This window comes from Daldinia decipiens (assembly GCF_022478715.1).
Source record: "Daldinia decipiens strain CBS 113046 unplaced genomic scaffold F4813scaffold_9, whole genome shotgun sequence".
In the NCBI taxonomy this organism is placed as follows: Eukaryota; Fungi; Ascomycota; class Sordariomycetes; order Xylariales; family Hypoxylaceae; genus Daldinia; species Daldinia decipiens.
Window position 1 is genome coordinate 518826 of NW_026054552.1, and position 21953 is coordinate 540778.

The window sequence follows — 21953 nt, forward strand, 5'->3', positions numbered from 1 at the left end:
CTCCGCTGGTATGTCCGAACAAGAACGCCGTTTTTTGTTGACCGATAGGTTCATATTGTCGGATGTTCGACTACGATATCGCTTTTTAAATTGGGTGTGAATATTGTTTTGCGCGAGAGTACTATACATTGATGATAGTTTATTTAAATATTAGCAAAACGGAGGTTTAATTGCTATAAGAAAGGAGGAGAAGAGGCCGTTATGCTACAGCAAAAACAAAAACAAGGTTTGTTTAATTGTTTTATAATAATGGCTGTTTTGCAAAGATATAAGTGATTAAATAATTCATGATAGATTAAAGGCGCGTATATCGAGCCACTTAAGCACTTAATAATACTTACCAGTTTAATACAATAAGTGACCAAATTTCTCATTTATATTATATCTCACACATAAACAAATAAGTCACAATACATTATGATAATTTTTATAGTTTGTAAATTCGCATAACTACCTACCTAGTTAGTAGTTAAGAAAACTATTACATCCCTTTACCCCTTTTTTAATAAGTATATATAAACTGCCTCATCCTCTTCGCCTAACTTTGGCAGTGTAATGGATTTAAGAACGTTATATTGCCAATCATCGGAAGTCAGCAGCCCAAATAGAGCCTGCTCCGAAGAATGACGAGGCTTTGTTGCCAAGATAGCAAAAGTCTTTGCACCTCTTTCTACCCCGTCATGTTTTAAATTCGCAGTGTGTAGCGCGCTCAGCGTTCCGACGAGCGCGGGCAATGAGTCAACATTGTATGTGCAATCGCTAAGTACAACTAGATCCCACGGGCGAGCAGAAGCAAAAGTCCCGAACTGCCCGTGCTTGCCCTCGTCCCAGTCTAGGTCCTCGTACTGAAGAGCCACTGTAGAACCGCTAGGATTTATATGAGAGAACGCCGCTTTGGCTCTCGATATGTTTGACCTTGCGCGCTCTTCCGCCTCTGGGAGGTCTGTCAGTAATACAGTAGCTTTAGTAGACGTATGACCATGGACTACGGCCCTTTCTATGACTTGCGCTAGGGTGATCCCGAGAATGCCAACACCACTCCCGAGTTCTAAGATGTTAAAACCGTCTTCTCGCATAGGCAGCGTGTCGTAGATACCTTCCTTGGTACTACATGCGTCTCCGAAAAAGGAGGCTGTCACAACACCTGCGTCCCATATGTGGCGTGCAATACTCTCACCAATGTCCTCTTCGAGGTCAATATCCATTTGGTCCCGGGGCTGAGATCTAGACCTAGAGTCAAGCCGGAGTGTTCGCACGGCAACGGGCGAGCAGATGCCCTTCGCCATCTCTACGGAAACTGGCATGATGAGACCCTCGCTCGCAGGCGAGCCTCTAGCAACTCTCCACGGAAGCATATCGCTACCCTTCAACACTCCCAACGGCGGAGTTTGTGTCGTTGGATGAATCCTAATGGTACACGTGACATCGTCCTTCTTAAGATGCGGCTTGATGGAGACTTTGACGTCAAGACATCGCATGCCAGCAGTCCATCTAGGCGGGCGATCTGCCTCTAGTATGACCGACTGGCCTGTCGGGTTCTCCACCGAAATAGCCAAGTCGACGGGCTCATCCGGGTAGAGAAATGAGTCACCCAGATCCGTGGTGATGGTAAGAAGGATTGAGATAAGTGGTCTCTTGAGGTTTGATGCGTCTAATTTTGGGCCACGCAACAAGCGTATGTAGTGCATCTTGTTGCGATACCGAGCCTTGGGTACAGCAAGTTCAGTCCAATGATTTGTTAATTCGGTAGTATTTGGGTATTTTTGCCTTGGCAACATGCATCTTTTTCCGTGCCCAACATTGCAATTTGCCGTCAAAAGATTCACCGCTAGCTAGTTGAGCCTAGCATTGGTGTGCATTGACATGGGATCTTATCAATCGTGATCCGCTTCAACCATTATTGCTACATGTATGTAGACGAATATTACGATAGGTAGTTTGTAGCTTGTTGAACGATTGGGAACGCAAAACACAATTGTGCGTCTCGTTATATTGGAATTGTCTTCTACAGGTCGAAAAGCGGGTCGGGGATATAAGTATCAGTTTATCGGAGGTTAGCATTGCCTATTAGCATTGCCTCTTACGAGTACCTAATCTCACGTAATAATTCTATACAAGGTTAAAATACCGCCCGACGTTCAGCACTAGATGTGCATGCATGCGGTAGCTGAATTATGTACAATTGATAGAGGGGCTAGCAAGGTCTAGGTATATACGTAAGTACTTAGATGTAGTGCTTATCTACATGTAGGTGCATGTAGCTAAAACTGACTGCTTAATAGATTGGGCTCTTACCTTCAAATAGACTTTACACCATTGATCGCAAAGCTGAATCTACCCCATATTTGCGAATAGGAACCCGCCCTTAGCTCCAGTTAGTGCTTGATACAATGACATGTGCCGATTTAGGGATTTATTAATACTTTCGGGACGATGATTTGTTGAGATGAGAAAGGTTGATCAGTAGTGGACCAATTTCTTAAAGGTTCATTACTCGATGTGACATATCTACTGAAATCTACCTACCCATATATCCTCATCTACATGTACACGTGGCTATGAAACAAACATCTTCCATGATATTGGAATATTGGGATATTGGGTACCCTACTTCGAGTACACTACTTCGAGATCGTCACGAATGCATGTGAATATCTCCGCCCGCATTTACATACTACCCGGTCAATCACAACTATTCCCTGGAGGTGATCAAAGAGTTCAACGTTGAACGTGACCATTTCGAGTAGTATAAGAAGTTGGGTAGTCACTGGAAAGAAACTTCACAAGTCAAGAAGTAGGTATGGCTAAGGTAGTTATAATGAAATAATTAAAGAGATGATGTTATGTTGTAAAGATTTTAGATTTTAGCTTTTACAGTGATAGTTATATAATTCCTGAAGAAGTTAAAAAACGGCACTGTAAGCGCTCTAAACGCCTAGCCGTATCAGTCGCGCTAATCCACTTCAATTTTCCCATTAGGGTAAGAGGGTTGGTCCGATAACGCAATTCGTGGGGTAAAACGGTGGGTTAATTGACGACAAGTGGGATGTCTACACCGTGCGAGTATATACGGCTTGTTAAGGAGGTAGTATTGCAAGAAGGAAATTACATATTACCTCATGTCTCTACATGAGATAAATGTACCTAAGGTACACCCCTACGTACATAAATAAGGGTATAGATTTAGATAGATCCCCAGTTTAAATACCTGGGTTGCTTCAAGGCTATAAGTATGGTTATCCTATCTACAGGTAGGTAAGTGCCTGGGTGCTAGTGGGATATAAAAACATACCTAGGTACCTTAAGTATCTAGACGCGGATCTGACATGAAGAATATATCCAAATATCGTAGCAATCAAATACGTAACCTAGGCACAATAGTCGTTTCAGGTATTCTAAAAATTGAATGCGTTATTCGATTTCACAATTGATACTCGCAATATAATTCCTACCTCGGTAATCCACGTGGTGTTTCTTGAGAAATGTTGCTTGAGAAATGTTTCACTAACGAGGACCCATCATTGTTTTACACTTCGGCACCTGCATCTCTTATCCGAGCACCTGTGTGCTATTATTTAGGTACCCAAGGTACATGCAACCAACCTCTTCAATTCAAGTATCGATTTTCAGAACCTCGACCCCAAATGCGAAATAGACTACGGGAGATGTAGATAACCAAAATGCATACATCATTGTAATTTAGGTAGGTTAGTCACTTGCTAAGTGTAACAACCATAAGTAATGTATGCAGTCTTTCTATTACCTATGAAGTTGAGAAAGCAACGCCCTTATCTACAAACAATAACTCTTTGCTTGTTTGGAGACGTAGAAAGAGGTAGAGAAAAGAGTCGGCCGAGTTCAATCAAGAGCAACCAGGGAATACTAACGCCGGCCCTATGTTAAGGGCATTCATGTAATCTTCATGTAATCATACAGTACCCATGAGAACTCCTAAGCCCTCTGGACGTGGACATCCCATGTAACAATATTCCCATCCGTCCAAGTTGTTGTAATGTGTGTGAAGTTGATCCTTCCAAGCCGCGCCGCGCAATAGGAAATGCCGAGACCGATATCCACAATCCATCCAGGCAATGATATAGCCCGAATCCAGACGCCGAAGTATTCGTGAAAATGGCAAAGGTATTCTTGCGAGGGTTATGTGTATCTAGGAAGAAACGACGCTCTGTGAGATCGATTGCAGTGACGCTATAGACAAATCCCAAGTGGGGGGGCCTCTAGACGGGGTTTATCGGTTATGGTAGCATCCCCTTGATCTCTTCGTCACTGAGTCGGATCTCGTGTACGGGTTCCCTCCGATTTTCCAGGGGTATGTAATTGCATTCGACGTAGGACGGAACGAATAGTTCGGGGTTCCAGGCGAACCCTTGACTAGAGGCGAGGTATGAGATCTATAACGAGGGGTATTAGTAAGACGGCCCCTCAGCGGCACTTTCAGCAGCGATAGCATTTTCTTACCAATCGAGGTGCCCCATCAGGATCTCCGATGTTGATAACGGTGCATTCGTCCTTGCAGAAGGCGGAGCCTGTATGGCGTGAGCAATGCGGATCTCGGAGGGAGAACACCACCAAGGTGCTCAGATCTATGGTCAATACACAGGGAGGCAAACATACTCAATAAACTAGGTCGGCGATGGTGGTGGATTGATTTCAATTTGCGTGCCGACTGCACCGAGGACGCTTCACTAGGACTAGGACTAGGGGTTTGCGGAGAACTTGAATATGACGAAGATGAGCTAGTTGTAGCCTTGGGAGACTGGTCGTAGGCAGCAGCCGAGGACCGGACAGCTGGGATAGCAATTGTATTAGACGCCATCATCGTAGGATCACAACACAAGACTTCTCTCCTCTCTATCGAAGACTTTCAGGAAACCCGATCAGCAGTAGTGTGTCTTAACACGGAGGGAGGGCCGTGTAGCCGAAATGATGATAAATAGCAAGGCAAGTCGAAACGCCAGCGGAGAATAACAAGTGACTATGTCAGAGAGTTAAGAGAGAAGGGGAAGGAAATTAGTGGCCACGTTCACTCTGTAAAGCAAGCAACGACGAGGTAAAAAGAAGTGATGTTGAGAGATCCTTGGTAATATTCACGAGGTGGGAAAAGGGACGAAAAGAAGATCTAAGTCAGGTGGTTTAGAGAAGGTGAGAGGCTAGAGGGAGCCTACTCCGTATGTACAGTATAAGTCGGACAGCGCTTGCATTTGATGCGGGAACGGTGATTCGGTACAATGTGCTGCTGCTGTAGTGCTGTGGCATGTATGTGGTATGTGCTGTGCCTATGTACTGCACTGTAATTGCAGATGTATGTAATCTAGGTAGGTATTGTACCTAAACGCAGACAAGTGGGCAAGCAGGCTACCTAAAGCAGGCTATGATAATGTACCTCACTGTAAAGTACTTGATAGCCCGAGATTGTGGGAAGGAAGAGACAACGATAGCCCAGTGCGAAACCGCCGGTCAGGTATGATGACACATCGGGAACGAGGGACCCTTGTGGGTCCTCTAGGTTCGTGATCAGACCGGATTGGCCCAACAGAGGGCTGGGTAGTAAGAAAGTTCACACTGTGCTGTAAAGTGACTTGCCGCTACCCCCAAACTACGTACATGTACGTACCTACATACACTACATGGAGGCTAAGATATATGCAAGATGCAAGAGGAATGAGGGATGAGGGATGAGCTCAACTGGTTCCTTCATAGCTCCTTTGGCCCAACATCTAAGAATGTTAAACCATTCAGGTTGTCATAACGTTATAACTATTAGGTACATTTGAGATAAAATCACAATGAGTAAACCCCTTTCGTTGAATTATCACATTATCACAAAGTAAGAACCTGCTTCTTACAGTGCTCTTTGTTTTTGTTACCATGTAAGCTGTAGATATATAATATACCTATACATACCTAGGTTACATACGAATATCAGCGTCGATGGATTACCTAGATCTAGGTTAAGCGCTAGTTTTAGTCGGGCGATGCCGGAAGCTGATCTTCAGTAGGCTTTGCAGGCTTTGCAGGCTGTGCTGCAAGATGAGTGGTCAAAAACTGACCTCTAATATGGGGAACATTGAATGTTCGCCTTGGATTTGCAGGTGCTAGGGAGTGAAGAGCCAATCAGCCGAAACTCAGTGCCGGATAGTGGGGCTAAGGGAAGGCGGAAAAGCTATTAATCCTATACTTTCCCAGGCTGGATTAGCTGCATTTACATTCTTGGCAATGTCCCACATATACTTAGTAACTTCCTCTCTCTCAAGGCTGCAAGGCTGGCGTCGGCACCTGGATCTTAGAAGCTGTACATAGCTTGTGCTCACTAACGTAACCTCAACTCTCCAAACTCGATAATTATCCATCACCATCATCATCCATCAATTCTCCACATCAACACCAGACACATCCCGACGACAAATCCTCGGACTAGCCAGAATCTACGACTCACTTTCAATTTCACATTCCGCTAATCCCACCGTCGGCGTCGCAATTATGGGTGACGTTTTAGTAGAAAACCCAGCTAATAGCGTGGCACCATATAACAAGCCTATCCCGTCAACCATCCCGAACGTCGAGAGCATTGAGGGAATACCTGCGCAGGGAGGAGATGAATATGCAGTATTAAAAAAGCTACAAGGGCACCTGGAATATATCCAGTTACAGGAGGAATACATCAAGGATGAGCAAAGGTAAGACAAGAGTGGGAGACGCCAACCATCTATTATTGTAATAGGACGCAGGTTCTAACGGGAAATCTACGCAGGAGCTTAAAGCGCGAGCTCGTCCGGGCACAGGAGGAAATCAAGAGAATTCAGAGTGTGCCGCTAGTTATTGGTCAATTTATGGAGGCCATTGACCAGAAGTAAGTCCAATACAATAGCTAACATAATAGCTTGACTCGATCGTCAAATATAAATTACAGCGGAAAGGTCTAACATTACCACTAGTACCGGAATAGTCCAGTCTAGCACGGGATCCAACTATGTCGTCCGGATCCTATCCACCCTCGACCGCGAGAAGCTCAAGCCCTCGTCCTCCGTCGCCCTTCACCGGCACTCTAATGCCCTTGTCGATATCCTACCCCCGGAGGCCGACTCCTCTATCGCCATGCTTGGTGCCGATGAGAAGCCGGACGTGACGTACGCTGACGTCGGTGGCCTCGACATGCAGAAGCAAGAGATCCGCGAAGCCGTCGAGTTACCCTTAACCCACTTCGACCTCTACAAGCAGATCGGTATCGACCCTCCGCGCGGTGTCCTACTTTACGGGCCCCCCGGTACGGGAAAGACTATGCTTGTCAAGGCTGTCGCGAACTCCACAACTGCCAACTTTATCCGAGTCGTTGGCTCCGAGTTCGTCCAGAAGTACCTAGGTGAGGGTCCCCGTATGGTCCGTGATGTCTTCCGCATGGCCCGCGAGAACTCACCCGCCATAATCTTCATCGACGAGATCGACGCCATCGCCACCAAACGTTTCGACGCCCAGACCGGAGCCGACCGTGAGGTCCAACGTATCCTGCTAGAGCTGCTCAACCAGATGGACGGGTTTGATCAAACTTCCAACGTCAAGGTCATTATGGCCACGAACCGTGCCGATACCCTGGATCCTGCGCTCTTGCGACCCGGTCGTCTCGATCGGAAGATCGAATTCCCCAGCTTGCGTGATCGCCGCGAGCGCCGTCTTATCTTCGGTACTATTGCTAGCAAAATGAGCCTCGCTCCCGAAGTCGATCTAGACAGTCTTATCGTCCGCAACGATCCCCTTAGCGGCGCCGTCATTGCTGCTATCATGCAAGAGGCCGGTCTCCGTGCCGTCCGCAAGAACCGCTACAATATCATCCAGTCCGACCTTGAAGACGCCTACTCCAGTCAAGTCAAAGGAACAAGTGATGAGAATAAGTTCGACTTCTACAAATAGACGGGAAAGGCTTAGTGACGTGGTTTGCCCTGAGTTCTTGGGAGAGTGGAAGCCGAGTAAGAAATACGAGAATCCGCACCTTTATCTGCGCCGGATACGCTCTGGTCTTGCGATACGAATTCCGTGCAAATAGAGGCTGCCCCTAGAAGCCGTGACGTGATGGGGTTGGCCAGGTGTAACACTATCATAGCAATACGACTAAACAAACTAATTACGTGCTTCCCTTCGCTATACCAGTTTTCCAGTTCCAGTAGGGAGTTTCACGAAGCTCGAAGACGTGTTCATAACATTGCAATAGTAACACTCTTGTTTGTCTAACCGTAGTCCGTCTTTATCTATAAATGCTCCCCTAACCCGCTCGATAAAACGCACAGAAGTGCCCGTAACGCTCAAGAATCATCTTTTCGTATCATGGTATGTATTACAATTGATGCCTGTTACATCCTCCTTCTCCCCTCATATCCTCAATATCGTCCAATCATTTGTCCGAGCCGCCTGAGCTCATCCGTCTACTTGTCCTCTAGGGGATTTGGGTTTCCCTCCGCATGCATTATCCGACCTTTTCTTTTATACGCCGTTTTACATGTCACGCCATGCCATACCGCACAACAAGAACGGCCAAGAACGGTGTACCCTCAAGCGTAGAACCATATCGGAAACGCAAAACAATAATGAAGTCGACAAGTAGTAATACAGAAAGGGTATCATCCTTAAGAAAGGCAACAACAAAAAAAAAAGACGAGCGCCAACCAGCGCAAGATCAATTACTTCAACTTGAAGCGTGGGTATCATAGAAGTCAAGGAGTTCGTTGAGAGTCACCGTAACCAATTTCTTGGAGGGGGTGGTTTGCAACACAAGGAAGCTTGCTGGGGTATTCACGGTTAACTCAACAACTCAGGTATATCCTCCGTCATTACGTCTTCATCTCCGCACTCGGACGCGTTAAACTGTGTTGCTTTAGCCGCTCGCAGAATAGCAAATCGAATATCGCTATGAATCAGTTGCTCATGTCATATCATTCGAGGTTGACGAGGTTCAAGAGGAAAGCACAACGCCCAGCTCTAGCAAGAGCTGCACGAAACGCGAATGCAGCTCAATGAAGAAGTCGGGGAGGCCTACGAGCTCTGCGAGCCCGCGGGCTTTGGGTGCAAATCCACCGGGCCCCATAGACCCGCCCATGCGTTGCATTAAACCGCTGCGGCCACCACCAGTCAGGAAGCTGCTCGAGTCGTTGGTCCTGTCTCTTTCGCGATCGCGGTCTAGGTTCGCTACACTGAACCCGCCTCCAAGGTTTAGCCCTATGCCGCTATCACGCGGGCCATCGCCACCAAATCCACCTCGGCTATACGCCGCATTGATTGCTGCAATTGGACTACTGGCTTCCTCTCGATCGCGCTCTCTCTCGGCTTCGGCCTCGGCCAATTCTTGAATCCAGTTGGCCAAATCTCGGAATGCGGCTGATATAAAGCTAAAGGTCTTCATGGCGAGTCGTTCACGGTGCGTACTAAGCGCCAGAAACGCATAGACTCTCTTGCGGCCGCGAGCATGCATATCGGGAATGCGAAATATGTATGCCGTTGTATAGCCCGCTAAAGGATCACCAAAGAAGATCGGGCCGCCATTAGCAGCAGATTGGGGATTCGGTGCCGTGATGTAGCCTGGGGCATGATTCATCGGCGGCGATGTAAATTGAGGCGGCAGTGGCGACGAGAGTGATGAACCTTGCTGTGTAGTATCGGGCCGCCGAGGGAGAGTTTCAAAGGAGAGCGTTCGCAGACAAGAGGCTCGAACTATGGAGTAAGTAGTAGGGACTACTGGCTCATGAGTCGATGTGTAATCTAGGTAGTGTGTATGTTGTGTCACACTAGATTTAGACGATACGCTTGAATGCGAAGTTGAGGTAGTAGGCCGACGCTGCAAGTTTGAATGCTTGCCACTGTCTTTAGGTAAAACATCCTCCTCTGTATCAGAAGTATACGAGGAATGCGGATTTGAGTTTGGCGGGCTAAACTCGCTGCTGCTGCCTCCATAGACACGTGCGTATGGAGCGCGCGTCCGCAATACAGGACCACGTTGATCAGATTTGGAATCTGTTGTAGTACTTGCTTTCTCCCCCTTTCCAGTTTTTGAGTTTTGCCGCTTAGGAAGAGTCAAGGCACAGTTGTCACAAGGGTTCGCTCGTTTCGTAACGTAATCATCATAGGTTCGACGAAAACTTGAGTCGCGGCGTGAACCCCCTTTGCCATTCGTCTCAGGGAAGTTTTCTGGCGCATGTCGGGGACTTTGCGGTGGTGTCTGAACGGTCGAGGCTGTGGTGAGAGGTGCTGGCATGACGGCCTGAACAGTAGTACCAGGACCTAGTTTTGACGTTCGAAGTATCGATGCGCGATGTGCCTGGGCTTCTTGATCAGTCACAGGGGTAGATGAGCTACGTGGGGATCCAAGCGTCATCTTTCGCAAAGTATCAGTAACGGTCGTCTGTTGGCCATGACTTGCAGCACTGGTTTGCGGTCGCGTTGGCTCAGTAGTATCGTCACAGCATTGTCTGCATGGTACAGGCAGGCCTTCAGTGACCATGAGAGGTGTTGGTCCATGTAGGTCGCAGTAATGCGCCAGGCATAGCTGGATGTGAGTTAGCAGAGGCAATATTGCTGGCTTCGGAGAAACAGTCATGGTCGGGCACAATATTGCAGAGGATAGACTTGGTGAAATACACGTGCTAAAACAGCATCTCGAGAAAAGATCACAAAGGCAATTCAAGTAGTCACAGAGTTCAAGCTAACAGTAATAAAGCTGAACAGGAAGTGGGGGTCAAATTTGACAGGAGTCGGTCTGGGGTTAGGGGAGGGTAGGAGATGAGTAAGTATTAGGAGATAAATAGGAAGGAGTTAGGAGTTTTGAGGGACTACACTTGGAGAGCCAAAACGTCACTGTCGCGCAAGGGGCTAAATATGCCAAGTCCAAATTCCAAGCTGGCAACACTTGGGACTTGGGACTTGGGCATCTGCGACAATCATGGCACCCATACCAATCAAGCTCGACACTTGGCTGACCTGGGGCGTAGCGCAACATCGCTTCGCTCCGTGCCGTCGTGGTGGGAATAGGGGGACCGTCTAACATAAGCATTCAAAGCAAGTAAGGCCCGGGGCTAAGGGGGCTGACGAGACGATAGTGTGGGGGGACACGAGGCTTCTGGGGTGGTCTGGACGGGCAAGGAGGCGGTGAAGAAATTCGACCAGAACATTAAAAGACAGGAAGATGTGTGGCATGTAAAAGCAAAAGGTGTGGAACACACATATCCAAAGAAATAAATCAGAGCGGTCCCGAGAAGCCAAGGTAGTGTGGATGGGCTATATCTGGCCCTCTGGCCCTCTGGGTGCACAAAAGTTGAAATTGATGGACAGGAAATATTAAAGAGTGAGAAATAAGGTATGACGCGTGACACGATTATGAAAGCTCAGAGTTGCATAGTTGGGCTGATGAGACATAAGATATAAGGTATAAGGCAAGGTATAAGGTAGAGCTGGGAAAACTATTAAAATATAAAAATAAAAATAAAAAGTACAGGGTATAAAGTATGTAGAGAATGTAGGGAGAATGACGGATGTACTTACTATAGACGTCATGACGTTTCTCCAACACAACAAGAGGTCGCAGAGGCCTGTGGAGCGTCACACAGCGGGGTTGTTCGATTCGATTGATTCGATTTCCAACAGGGACCAGTGAAAGCGGCCAGTAAAAGGGACCAGTAAAAGCGACCAAGCAGCCAGTGGCAGCCAGTGGCAGGCAACCTGTACCAACAAAAGTGACCCCCAAATATCCCAATCTCCCTCCCACGCGCGTCCCGCGTCCTGCGTCCTGCCCTGGTACTTCTCGCCTATCCAAGCCAGCCAAGCAGGGGACTTTTGGTATAATAGTCAAAAGTATTATATCATGGATGAGACGATAGGAAGTGGATACAGGACAGCTTGACAAGTTGCTCTGATCAACAACACTGGGTCCGGATGTCCTTTGCCCGCGTCTGCATCCGCGGCTGCGTCGGTGTTTATCCAGTTGCTGAAAATCGATGCGAAGTCCGAACTGCGAAATGAGCCCTTGTGCTCGCTATCGTGTATGCGTGTATATGTACAGTCAATCACAAGCGACAATCCGAGTAAATGCGGCACAGGATTACAGAACACAGCAGAAATATCACCAATCGGCTTTTAGTCCTGCTCTTAGTCCTGCAATATCGATCCTTGTGTTTCGTTCTGGTTGGTTAATTAGACAGGACCGTCACAAAGGAAGCTTTCCACGGATTGGCGGGAAAAGAAATAGCGCTAACAGCTGCGAAGCTGACCTCCAACTTGTGCGATCCAGATGAAGAAGTACGTTGGGGAGGAGGTCATGTGCGGACACGATATTCGATAAAAGCTCCAATAGTAGCAGATTGTGACGAGCTGAACTGGAGGCACACAAAAAGGTTGTTGTCAGTAAAGAAAATTCCTAGAGTGGGGGGAAGGGGGGGGGAGAAGAATTTGGATTATTCTAACATTAAAGAAAATCGAGTCAAGTAAGTGAAGGCAGGAGATTGTAGGAAAGGTAGGAACGTGGTACGTACTTTGATGCTATAGGGCAAAGGTAGGTTTGAAGACGTATGTATTTTCCCTTTCTTTGCTTGTAAATTTGAGTTGAGGAAACCGCTTATTGGTATGTAATTTCCTAAGTGAGGTAAGACGACAAGAATAAGGTATTGAGCCTTAACTTAGAAGGACCCTACTGCCCCTCACTTTCCCTTTTTTTTTCTGATCTTCTCTATAAAAAAAAAAGGTAGGTCCAGTTGGAAGGTCAAGAGTACACCAAAAAAAAAAAAAAGTGAGGTACTTGGGTATTTTGATATAGTTTCTTAAAAACCTGGCAACGACAAACAAACAGCCAAACAAACAACTACAGACTGCAATAATAGTAACAATAGCAGTTCGTGAGGTCAGTCCTCGCTCGGATGTGTCGCCAATGGGGTCGTCTGCCTTTTTAATCATGTACTACTACCATTACCGCCGCTCCAGAAACCGAACCTAAGCCAAGCTAGCCAGCTAGGATGTCCACTACGACGTGGTACTGCCGGGTCTTGGGTCCTTTGGTTGCGGAGGGAAGATTCGTTCTGTGCCCTAGTTCACGTTAAACGGGGATGGTCTAGCCGGTAGGGGTGGTCTTCTAGAAGAACCACTAGAATAGCATGCAGTACTAGTCCCAGCTAGGAACTAGTGGTCATAGTATGCATATGCGGGGCTGCCATGTACCTATGGTACCTACACCGACGAGATGGTGCTCACCTATTATTAACCAGTTCTTCGACCCACTTGTCGCGTGTCGGCCTAGGCCGGGGGTGCGACAATTAAATTTCAGAAGGGGACAATTATTCCTTCGCCTTGCTTTTATCGTACCACGGATCGGGTTGTTATTCTCCCCCGATGGACTCTCAGCGATGCAATTCAACCCAGCCGTCGAACTAGCTATTGGCCATTAGCCATTAGCTATGTATTTGTTGGAGAACTAGCTTGCTGTCTGGATCGTATTTACGACCACTCAGGTATTACATGTGCGGTTCAAGTTTGCCGATCGCGTTTGGACGAGCCGGGACAGATCTCGGTCGAACTCTGAGCTCTTGGCACGACAAAGATACTTTAATAAAATGGGGGGGCAAAGGATTTTACCGACAAGTTGAAACTCGAAAGCCTGACTCGAAATGACCATATGTAAAGAGCATGTGAAGAAGGTAAACTCGAGCTGAGTGATCAGTTCCAACACCTACCATGCAGAACGATCGGACGGAAGAGAATTATTATATAACATACAACATACTTACCTATCAATATGATTCATATGCTAACAAGAGCCGGGTATTTCCAAGACGAGGCCTAGACGAAAAAAGGCTCACATGTAGATATTCTACACTACCTACCTACCTAGACAAAATTACAGACACAGGGAATATCATCGGGTGTCGCATCACTAGTATCCACCAAGATTATAACCATTGGATATAATTGGCTAATTCATCCCAGTAGTCGGATATCATCTCCTACATACCCAGTACATCTGAAATCCAGGAAGAGCACCAACAGAACGAAAACGAATACTCTACTAACTATACCAGAATTATACACACCTAACTAGCCCAAATCCTAACTACCTAGGTTAGGTATGGTAGAATCCGGGGAGCGTTGTGTCGGAGCAACGCCCTGTCCACGACAGGGAATTCGGAGTCAAAGTCAACTGTCAAACCCCTGAAAGAGGAAAATTAAACAAACAACTCCGGATCACGGTTGGAGAATATTACAGATATTCCCCTAGGTACTACTACTCGGAGTTTACCCCAAGAACGCGATCATATAGGGATCGTAGTTAGATACATATTCTTACATATTCTTATCTCAGGAAAACCATCAAACATGTTTGGCGAATCGGAAAAGATCCTCTATCTCAAGGTAAGACACCCATAGATGTCAGCACCCCAAGTGTGAAGCATAGGCAAACTTGGTAAGAGTTTCCGAACTACTTTACACAGAACTGATGGCTCAGCTGTCGTCCCACGATTACACGCGCAACTCGTACTATGTAAGCACACGTACGAGTTTAGATAGTTATATTATATGCATTCCAGCGGGATATTACAGAAACGAGCTATCATCATGCTCCTTGGCTTCTACTATCATTACATCACTTCCGTCTAGACTCCAGCTAATTTAATAAGCGAGTCTCCTGCCCAGCAGCCTAGGTGGACACCTACATACACCTACATACATAGGTCCATGCATGTCAGTCTCTTCACATGCTTCCAGCTTTCTATATTCGGCAGCATATGGCCAATTAATTATCTATGCAGCTTAGAGAGATCTCAACTACCGTTATTACTACTACTACCATACGCTCTGTCATACGCGAACAGGTACACCACACCTAGAAATCCTCATTTCCACCTTTAGCTACCTATATAGGTATGTATTCCATCGCAACCAATAGCTCGGCTGATTCTAGCTCTCGGAACGTTCGGGAATGCCATGCAGCCTACTCATAATCAATCAATTCCTCCGTTTTTCGATCTCTCTCTTCCTTTTTGTTGCTCTCATCTCCCAGCCACATCCATGTGATTTCATACTCCCCACCTAATAAAAAAAAGAAAATAGTAACGCTAAGCAAGGTCCTAGGTCCCAGGGAGTATTTCTACTCCGCTTAGAATACCTACTGTTATCTTTCAAGCAAACGAACAAACTTATCCTAGGTTAATAACTTAATTATTTATTAACTAATCAACTTCTTTCTATTGGTCTGGCGTTCCCACTGCTCCTTTGAGTATCATAGGATTCAGCCAGCAAGCCAGGTTAGTGTATAATGTTTGAGGCGTTTTCCGTTTCCCGTATCTCCACAACGACCCGTTCACCGGTCTCGATGGCGTGAGTGATAAGAAGCCCGACGCTACTCTTTGATTGTCAATGTCACTTGGCCGGGTGGGCGTGGCCGTGCGTTCCCAGATCGGCGTATGGCCCCTCAAGGATCCGGGGTTACCAATCTCGTAACGCTGTCTTTCTTGCATACAGCCCTGACCGAACCGCTGAACCCAGAGAGCCTTAAATTTGGGTGCTACTAGGCGCATTGCATCTAATACATACAAAATAGCCGGTTCGTCGCTACAACTCTAAGGGTCCGTTAGACAGTAATACAACCTCATACTTGAGATTAGGTAGGTTTGCAATGTCTTCGACTCGGTTAATCACCTTTGCCTCGAGTTCGTCTGATCACGACCCAGTCGTCCCGCCATTGCGTGGTCCGGGGTACGTCAAGCGGCGCACACGTGCGGAGACGGGACAGAATGTAACCATCACGTCCGGAAGGTAGGGTTTCAGAGAACCATATGCTTGTTTCTCATTTGAGGATTGCTTATTTTCCACTGTGTACTCCCGCCGAGTTCCTATTGAATGCTTACGTAGTACACGACTGACTTGCATCGCGAGCCGTTCCGCTCCGTATGACCTCTCGTTCGTCCCCGGCTAGGCGCAGAGGGAATCCGATGACATCTGACTTTACGTCCGTATACAAAGAGTTATACCACGAGTCTAAATTGCACTGCGGCACGATGCATTCGTCTATGCACGTCTCCCGTGTCAGCACTCCACGTCTAAGCATAGGTAAGCTCCTGTCATCACTCATCACTCATTGCCCATCGCCCATCACTTGCTAAAGATGGGGTGATTTTCGAGTTTCATTAAAAGAGACACCTTCTATTCCAGGTTTTTGGGATTCCTTTCTCCGGGCCGTTTGTTCAGTCCCCCTGAACGATCAACCTCAGCCGACTCGGCTCTTTGTCCCGCGATCTCCGCCCGCTTTGATATTCGGCCCACGATTCTCAGACTCATATGAAGATCCGATGAACCATTCTTATTAGACCCGGCTCCGCGACCTCATCCAATGACGTCGCCCCTATTCGGATCGTCGCATCGTTAACGTTGCTTCGAATGGAGGCCTCGAACACCTACTGGATTCCTTGCTGTTTCTTACCTTTTAGCCTAAACAAAACCCTGCCCTATGGAATAACGGATTCGGAAGCACCCATGTACTGTGTCGCTCACGTCGGCCCAATAGAGGAGAATATCGACCTCATTACACGAACTGATAAAGGCATAATTACGTATCAAATTACGACAAATAATATACTCCCGTCCTTATTAGGACATGGCATGACGAATTAGGAACATTGTTCCTGACTAGAACATGTTTAGCTTTTTATGCAACTCTCAGATGACGCCTAAGCATAAATAACTGATGTTCAATTTATAGTTCTTTCCTAGGTCTCGATACCAGGTATTTACCTAGTCTCAGCAATGTTACAGTTCCAAACTTTGCTTAGATACGATCGTCTCCAACCAGGTATGATCACTAGGGAATCACATTTCCTTTTTTTTCTCTATGCTTAAATCGATCCATGGATCTATATCAAGTAATTAGTTGCGATCTTCCTACCGTACGTTCCGTTTCCATAACCTCCTAGTTGAGCATCTATTTGATTACATGCCAAGGCCTCGTCATCTTCTTTGTTGTCCAGTTCGCATATAAAAAAAACCAACACCAATATAGTATGGCGGGCGAAGTGCTCCGAGCAGGAGTTTGGGGAATGGAGTAGTTTGAAAGTTCACCGGTTAAGACGTAAACAAGGCCGGTCTCGGTTTTGTCCAAGGCTTTTGATGAATTGGCCTTGACTCTTTCTCTTCTACTGCATAGGTGTCTCTAAAGGCGGATAAAGGCGGGATCTAATTAGAACGAAATCTTGCTCACACTCCATATGCTATACTAGATATCACTAATAGCTTCCGTCACATAGTCTCTACGGCTATTAAGAGACTTTGATATCCATGGAAATGGATTTTATAGTAAAACACTTTGTTAAACCTTAATCGTTGTTTGCTAATTCAGAGATAACGCTTCACGTAAACGTGTTATATAGCCATTAGAAAATGAATTGTTTATAGGCTGGTTGTTTGTATAGTAACTACACATTAAGCTCAATTTTATTAAACTTGCTTCAATCTCTAAAGTTATACCAAACTCTTATAATATCCTCTTATAATATCATTAAACTCTCTCCGCCCTAATTATCTACTTGAATGCACTTTTATCTAGAGAATAGAGAATATACTAGCTAAGCTTATACTATTATTGCCTACTAACTACTTCTTAGTCTCAAAGCAACTATCGATACACCGAGAATAAGTAAACTTAGTGTAAGTTACATCACCGTCTACATAATTAAAGGATGCTATCCTCATAAGGGGTTTCCATTCAGGATATCCAAGCGCAAGTTGGGTAATCTATTCGTTTTGCAACACTCTTCGTCTTTTTACGCCCTATATTTTGATATTCTTGATAGATTAAAATTACGCTATATTAACTATAAATCCAAAATATCCAGAAACACTTTCACGACCAACGAGTCTTTGGCCGCTGTAACACGTTTCCATCAAGCCTAACCTCAACCCCGTCCTTCTCGTGGTAGAAGCACAAGCACCCCGCAATACCCGCACACTCAAGCGTCGGGGTCTTATAATACCAGACCAGGTCCCCGTACACCCGTTCCCCCCCTTCGTCACCTTTAAGGGTTACGTGATAATAGCTCGCCACGCCCTTATACGGACAAGCAGTCGTAGTCCCGCTCTCCCTCAGCCTATCCCGCGCCACCGCCGTCGCCGGCACGTAGAACCGGCACGGCAGCCCCGTCTCGTGCAGATGATACGAAGAGCTCGTCTGCGCGACCACGTGTCCGTCGACGCGGATCTCCAAGGCCCGTGAAGAATGCAGCACGTCGACCCGTCGGAACGGGTCTTTCGGATGCACGTAGATCGGGACGTCCTCCTCGAACCAGACATCCGCGGCCGCGAACTCGACCCGCACCGTTCTTTCCAGCGGCTTACAGGATGGACTTAGCGCGTCCCCGAAGACGAGGATCCGGTCCGTTGTCCGGGCCCCAACACGAAGTGCTGCTGTCCAGTACTGAGGATCATCGTTGCTGGGCAAACAGGTATGCAGGCCGTGTGTAAACGACTCTACTGGTAGGTAATAGTACGGGTAGTATTCATGCTCCCAGACATAGAGCGCTGACGTCGTGTCGGCCACGTACACGTTGTTAAACAGGATCCGTATCCGGCGGGATGTGGCAAGGGTCTTAACGGGGCCGTTTTCCAGTAACGTCTTCCCAAGCTTGAGGAGATCTGATTTCGCGTGTGAGGTTGCCATGTTGGAACCCGGTTTTCTTATTTTCCTTAATGATAATATAATATAGTTAACAGAAGGTCCAATATCACAAATTTAAACAAGAGCTCTCATGTCACCTCAGCAAAGTTTGGACAATACAATTTAGGGTTTATGGTTTATTTCTTGATTATTATTACTTTTTTAACCACCGTACTAACCTAACGTACGTCTTGGTTATTTGACTGTTGATGATTGATTGGTATCAGTCAAGGCGGGGTAGCTACCCCAGGTACAAGTTCAACTAGATATATGGCTTTCGATGCCCTGACATCATGAACCTGCATGATAGGTTGTGGCCTTCATGATGTATCATTATCTGAGGACGTGAGAGACTTGCGCCGTGTAACCCCCTCTTGCGGTTGTACGCCACAATCTGTGCCTCTAAAAACCAACGATGGCCACACTGAATCCGTCCTAAACCCGCAAATTGTACAAACCAATGCGGCGACTATCTGATATCAGCTAGTTTAATATAAAGGGTATCTCTCAAATGACAATGTCTCCCGAATCCAGAGGCCTTGTAGAAGCTTTCCCTCCTATGCATACCTTTACTTGCTACTAAAAGACGGCCCAATTCCCTAATATCCTCTCGTGTGCCGTTGATGTTAGGGACGCCTCTCCATGCATGATACTTCCAATACACCCGGTATGCCTTCCTATGATCCTGTGCCCGTTATGCTAGACCATAGTGTAATATAAAAATCTGATGGGTGAAGAGAAGTGCCGAAACCCAAATGTATCCCCTCTTAACGCCATCGCGATGCCGTACAAAACGGTGAATGATACGATACGAATACCGCCGCGGTTCATCTTCACCATGTTAACTTCTTCAATCATCAAGAAAAGGGTCGAAATCAACCTCCAACCTCTTAGCTGCGGGCTCCTCCCGGATATCCTGCTCGGTAAGCCCATGCTTGTCTAGCCAGAGCTTGCGCAGCACCTGATAAATGAATAGGTACTGGGACTCAGCCTGGACCATCTGCTTGCGCTGCTCCCTGAGCGCGTCGACCGTCTTATAGACAATATCCTCCCCACCCCTGGTGGCATTCATCTCAAGACGATCCACATCGCCCGAATCTATCTCTCGCATGAGATGCTCAAGGGCCATGAATGTTCCGCTTCTTCCTACACCTGCCGAGCAGTGAATTATTCGTGGATTGTCTTCGCTCGCATTCTTCTCTCGTGAAAGACGCATGAGCTCGAAGAAGCTGTCAATGTCCTCAAGAGCTGGGACACCGAAGTCGGGCCACTTGCGGTAAAGAAGGTGCCATACAATCATATCGTCCTCTCGGTCCTCAACGTGAATGCTGAGCTTTCGAACCTCAATTGCACCGTTCGCGTGCTCTTCGATATCGACACACTTGATCTCGGCGTGGAAACCGTCTCCGAATTCGTCGTCCTCGCCTATTATCCATGGCTCTTCCTCGACGAAACGAGGAAAATATGGGTAGCACTTCTCCATCCCACCCTCGTGTGTCTCGGTCAGCATCACAATTACAGCTGGGCTTTGTAGCTGCTCCACTACCATTCGCCAAACGTGATCCATAGTCCCGGATTTAGGTCCTTGCATAGCGATGTAACGATGCGGTGGCTTGGTCTGAGGATCTAGGAGGGAACGGAGAGTAATAGGCGACGCATTGATATAATCGAGCTGACCGTCTGGCACCTGTAGCTTGACGCGGTTGTTGGCCCATGGTTGGATATTCGCGTACCGGTCGAGGATCTTAGTCTCGGGCGTCGTAACGCGTGCAAATCTGAAATTTGGGGATGGGTTATGCAAGGATTCCTGGAGACGAAAACGCTCTGTCCAGTTAAGATCGTGGAACTTAGCCTCGATATCTGTGATTAGAGTAGGGATTATTAGCATCTCAATACTTCAATACTATAAACAGATACAAACAGAAGGTTGCGCTTTCAGCGTGGTATAGACATACCTTGTTGGGACTGATTTAGGAAAGCTGGAATCCTGGGCTTGGGGGTTTCCTTGATCATTTCCTTCTCACTTTTGTCTTCAACAGCGCTAGTTGGTGTTGATCTTCCAAGTTCGACTGCGCTATCCTGACTAGCTACGGCGGGTGAAGCAGGCATAGGTAACGAAGCCGGAGTGGGAGATCGGGCGCGCTTATGCGAATGTCGAAAATGGAAGCCTCGACGAAAAGGCGATTTTGAAGGTAGATCATTGCGAGAAGCATGGTTAGTTGGAATGGTCAAGGTCGGCGGTGGTTCACGGCAGCCCACAGGGCCAAGCTTGCTTTCCGACGATGATTTGTCGGGAGGTGATCCAGATAGAATTCCAGCGGGGGGAGTCGTAGGAGAAGCCCTCTTAGTGCGCCGGAAACGCGAGGATATCGAGTCCATTATGGTTGGACGACCCGTAGAAAAATGGTATAAAACGGTAGCGAGAATGACGACGGAAAGACGATGGTGGAGTAGTGAGGGCCACGTAGACTTCGCAACGGCTGGTTGTGAGAGTGAGGGGACCAATGCAATGTAGCCTTTCCCTGACAGAACTTTAGAGGGGGCGAATAGTCAATTAAAGAGGAGGAAGAGGCGGAGCTTGTCCACGAGCTTGAAGTAATTGGCACGTGGTAGTTGATGTGAAATTCCAATGAGGCAAGGCGAGGCAATGAGATGCGATGTGGTGCGAGGCTAGGCCTACGAAGTAGAAGTACGTAGTGGGGAAAAAAGAACAAGAAGAAGAAGAAGAAGAGGTTATATTAAGTTACCAGTAAGGATCAAGGCAAGACTACCTCGGTCATGGGTAACTTGGAATGAAGCGTTGGTTTTGTGGATAATAAGTTAAAAGGAAAAAAGGAAATGAAGAAGTAAAGAGAAGAGAACTGAGGTTATTTTCGGTGTTGCTTCCAATAATTACCTGGTAGTTAGAGAATACCGTCAACCTGGATTGGGAAGACGGCAAGGATGGGGGGGAGGCAGCGTAGCAGGGGAATTAAATAAGAATGTGGGTCGCCATTGGCAGGTCTCGGATGCCAGATGGTCAGGTAGTACAATCGTACAATCGGTACCGCATAACAATAAGAAACAGTGAATGATCTGGAAGTCACGGTCGGTTCACAGTTCACAGTTTACAGTTCACATGTGCCTAACCAGCTGAGGTGGATTCTTTTTTTATTTTATAGCGGGGATGTATTATAGGGCACGGGTACGTACCGGTGCAGCAGTTTACAATGGTATTGTACATAGGTACATAGTACAATGGTGCAACGGTGCGACGATTTAAGCATTA

At 46.8% G+C, this 21953-nt stretch overlaps 7 protein-coding genes across 7 annotated transcripts; 1 reads left to right on the plus strand and 6 right to left on the minus strand.

Moving 5' to 3' along the window:
• Positions 1-424: 424 nt before the first annotated feature.
• F4813DRAFT_353214 (putative methyltransferase-domain-containing protein) lies at positions 425-2021 on the minus strand. Its single transcript, XM_049242615.1, has one exon. The coding sequence runs from the start codon at positions 1776-1778 to the stop codon at positions 492-494; it is 1287 nt and encodes a 428-aa protein (XP_049101492.1). The 5' UTR covers positions 1779-2021; the 3' UTR covers positions 425-491.
• A 2147-nt stretch (positions 2022-4168) lies between these two features.
• On the minus strand, positions 4169-5413 carry F4813DRAFT_335901 (uncharacterized protein). Its single transcript, XM_049241194.1, has 3 exons — positions 4633-5413; positions 4477-4544; positions 4169-4409 (listed from the first exon to the last, which is right to left on the minus strand). The coding sequence occupies exons 1-3, from the start codon at positions 4835-4837 to the stop codon at positions 4254-4256; spliced, it is 429 nt and encodes a 142-aa protein (XP_049101493.1). The 5' UTR covers positions 4838-5413; the 3' UTR covers positions 4169-4253.
• Positions 5414-6224: 811 nt separating this feature from the next.
• On the plus strand, positions 6225-8204 carry F4813DRAFT_353218 (26S protease regulatory subunit 6B). The gene is made up of 3 exons (XM_049242616.1): positions 6225-6695; positions 6770-6868; positions 6954-8204. Exons 1-3 carry the CDS (start codon positions 6499-6501, stop codon positions 7921-7923), a joined length of 1266 nt encoding a protein of 421 aa, XP_049101494.1. The 5' UTR covers positions 6225-6498; the 3' UTR covers positions 7924-8204.
• A 634-nt stretch (positions 8205-8838) lies between these two features.
• On the minus strand, positions 8839-10680 carry F4813DRAFT_335936 (vesicle coat protein). Its single transcript, XM_049241195.1, has one exon. The coding sequence runs from the start codon at positions 10595-10597 to the stop codon at positions 8960-8962; it is 1638 nt and encodes a 545-aa protein (XP_049101495.1). The 5' UTR covers positions 10598-10680; the 3' UTR covers positions 8839-8959.
• Positions 10681-12522: 1842 nt separating this feature from the next.
• F4813DRAFT_335968 (uncharacterized protein) lies at positions 12523-13060 on the minus strand. The gene has a single exon (XM_049241196.1). The coding sequence runs from the start codon at positions 12940-12942 to the stop codon at positions 12664-12666; it is 279 nt and encodes a 92-aa protein (XP_049101496.1). The 5' UTR covers positions 12943-13060; the 3' UTR covers positions 12523-12663.
• A 4742-nt stretch (positions 13061-17802) lies between these two features.
• Positions 17803-18826, minus strand: F4813DRAFT_353231 (DUF427-domain-containing protein). The gene has a single exon (XM_049242617.1). The coding sequence runs from the start codon at positions 18686-18688 to the stop codon at positions 17876-17878; it is 813 nt and encodes a 270-aa protein (XP_049101497.1). The 5' UTR covers positions 18689-18826; the 3' UTR covers positions 17803-17875.
• On the minus strand, positions 18827-21808 carry F4813DRAFT_353233 (phosphatases II). The gene is made up of 3 exons (XM_049242618.1): positions 20641-21808; positions 19573-20545; positions 18827-19516 (listed from the first exon to the last, which is right to left on the minus strand). The coding sequence occupies exons 1-3, from the start codon at positions 21062-21064 to the stop codon at positions 19513-19515; spliced, it is 1401 nt and encodes a 466-aa protein (XP_049101498.1). The 5' UTR covers positions 21065-21808; the 3' UTR covers positions 18827-19512.
• Positions 21809-21953: the final 145 nt, after the last annotated feature.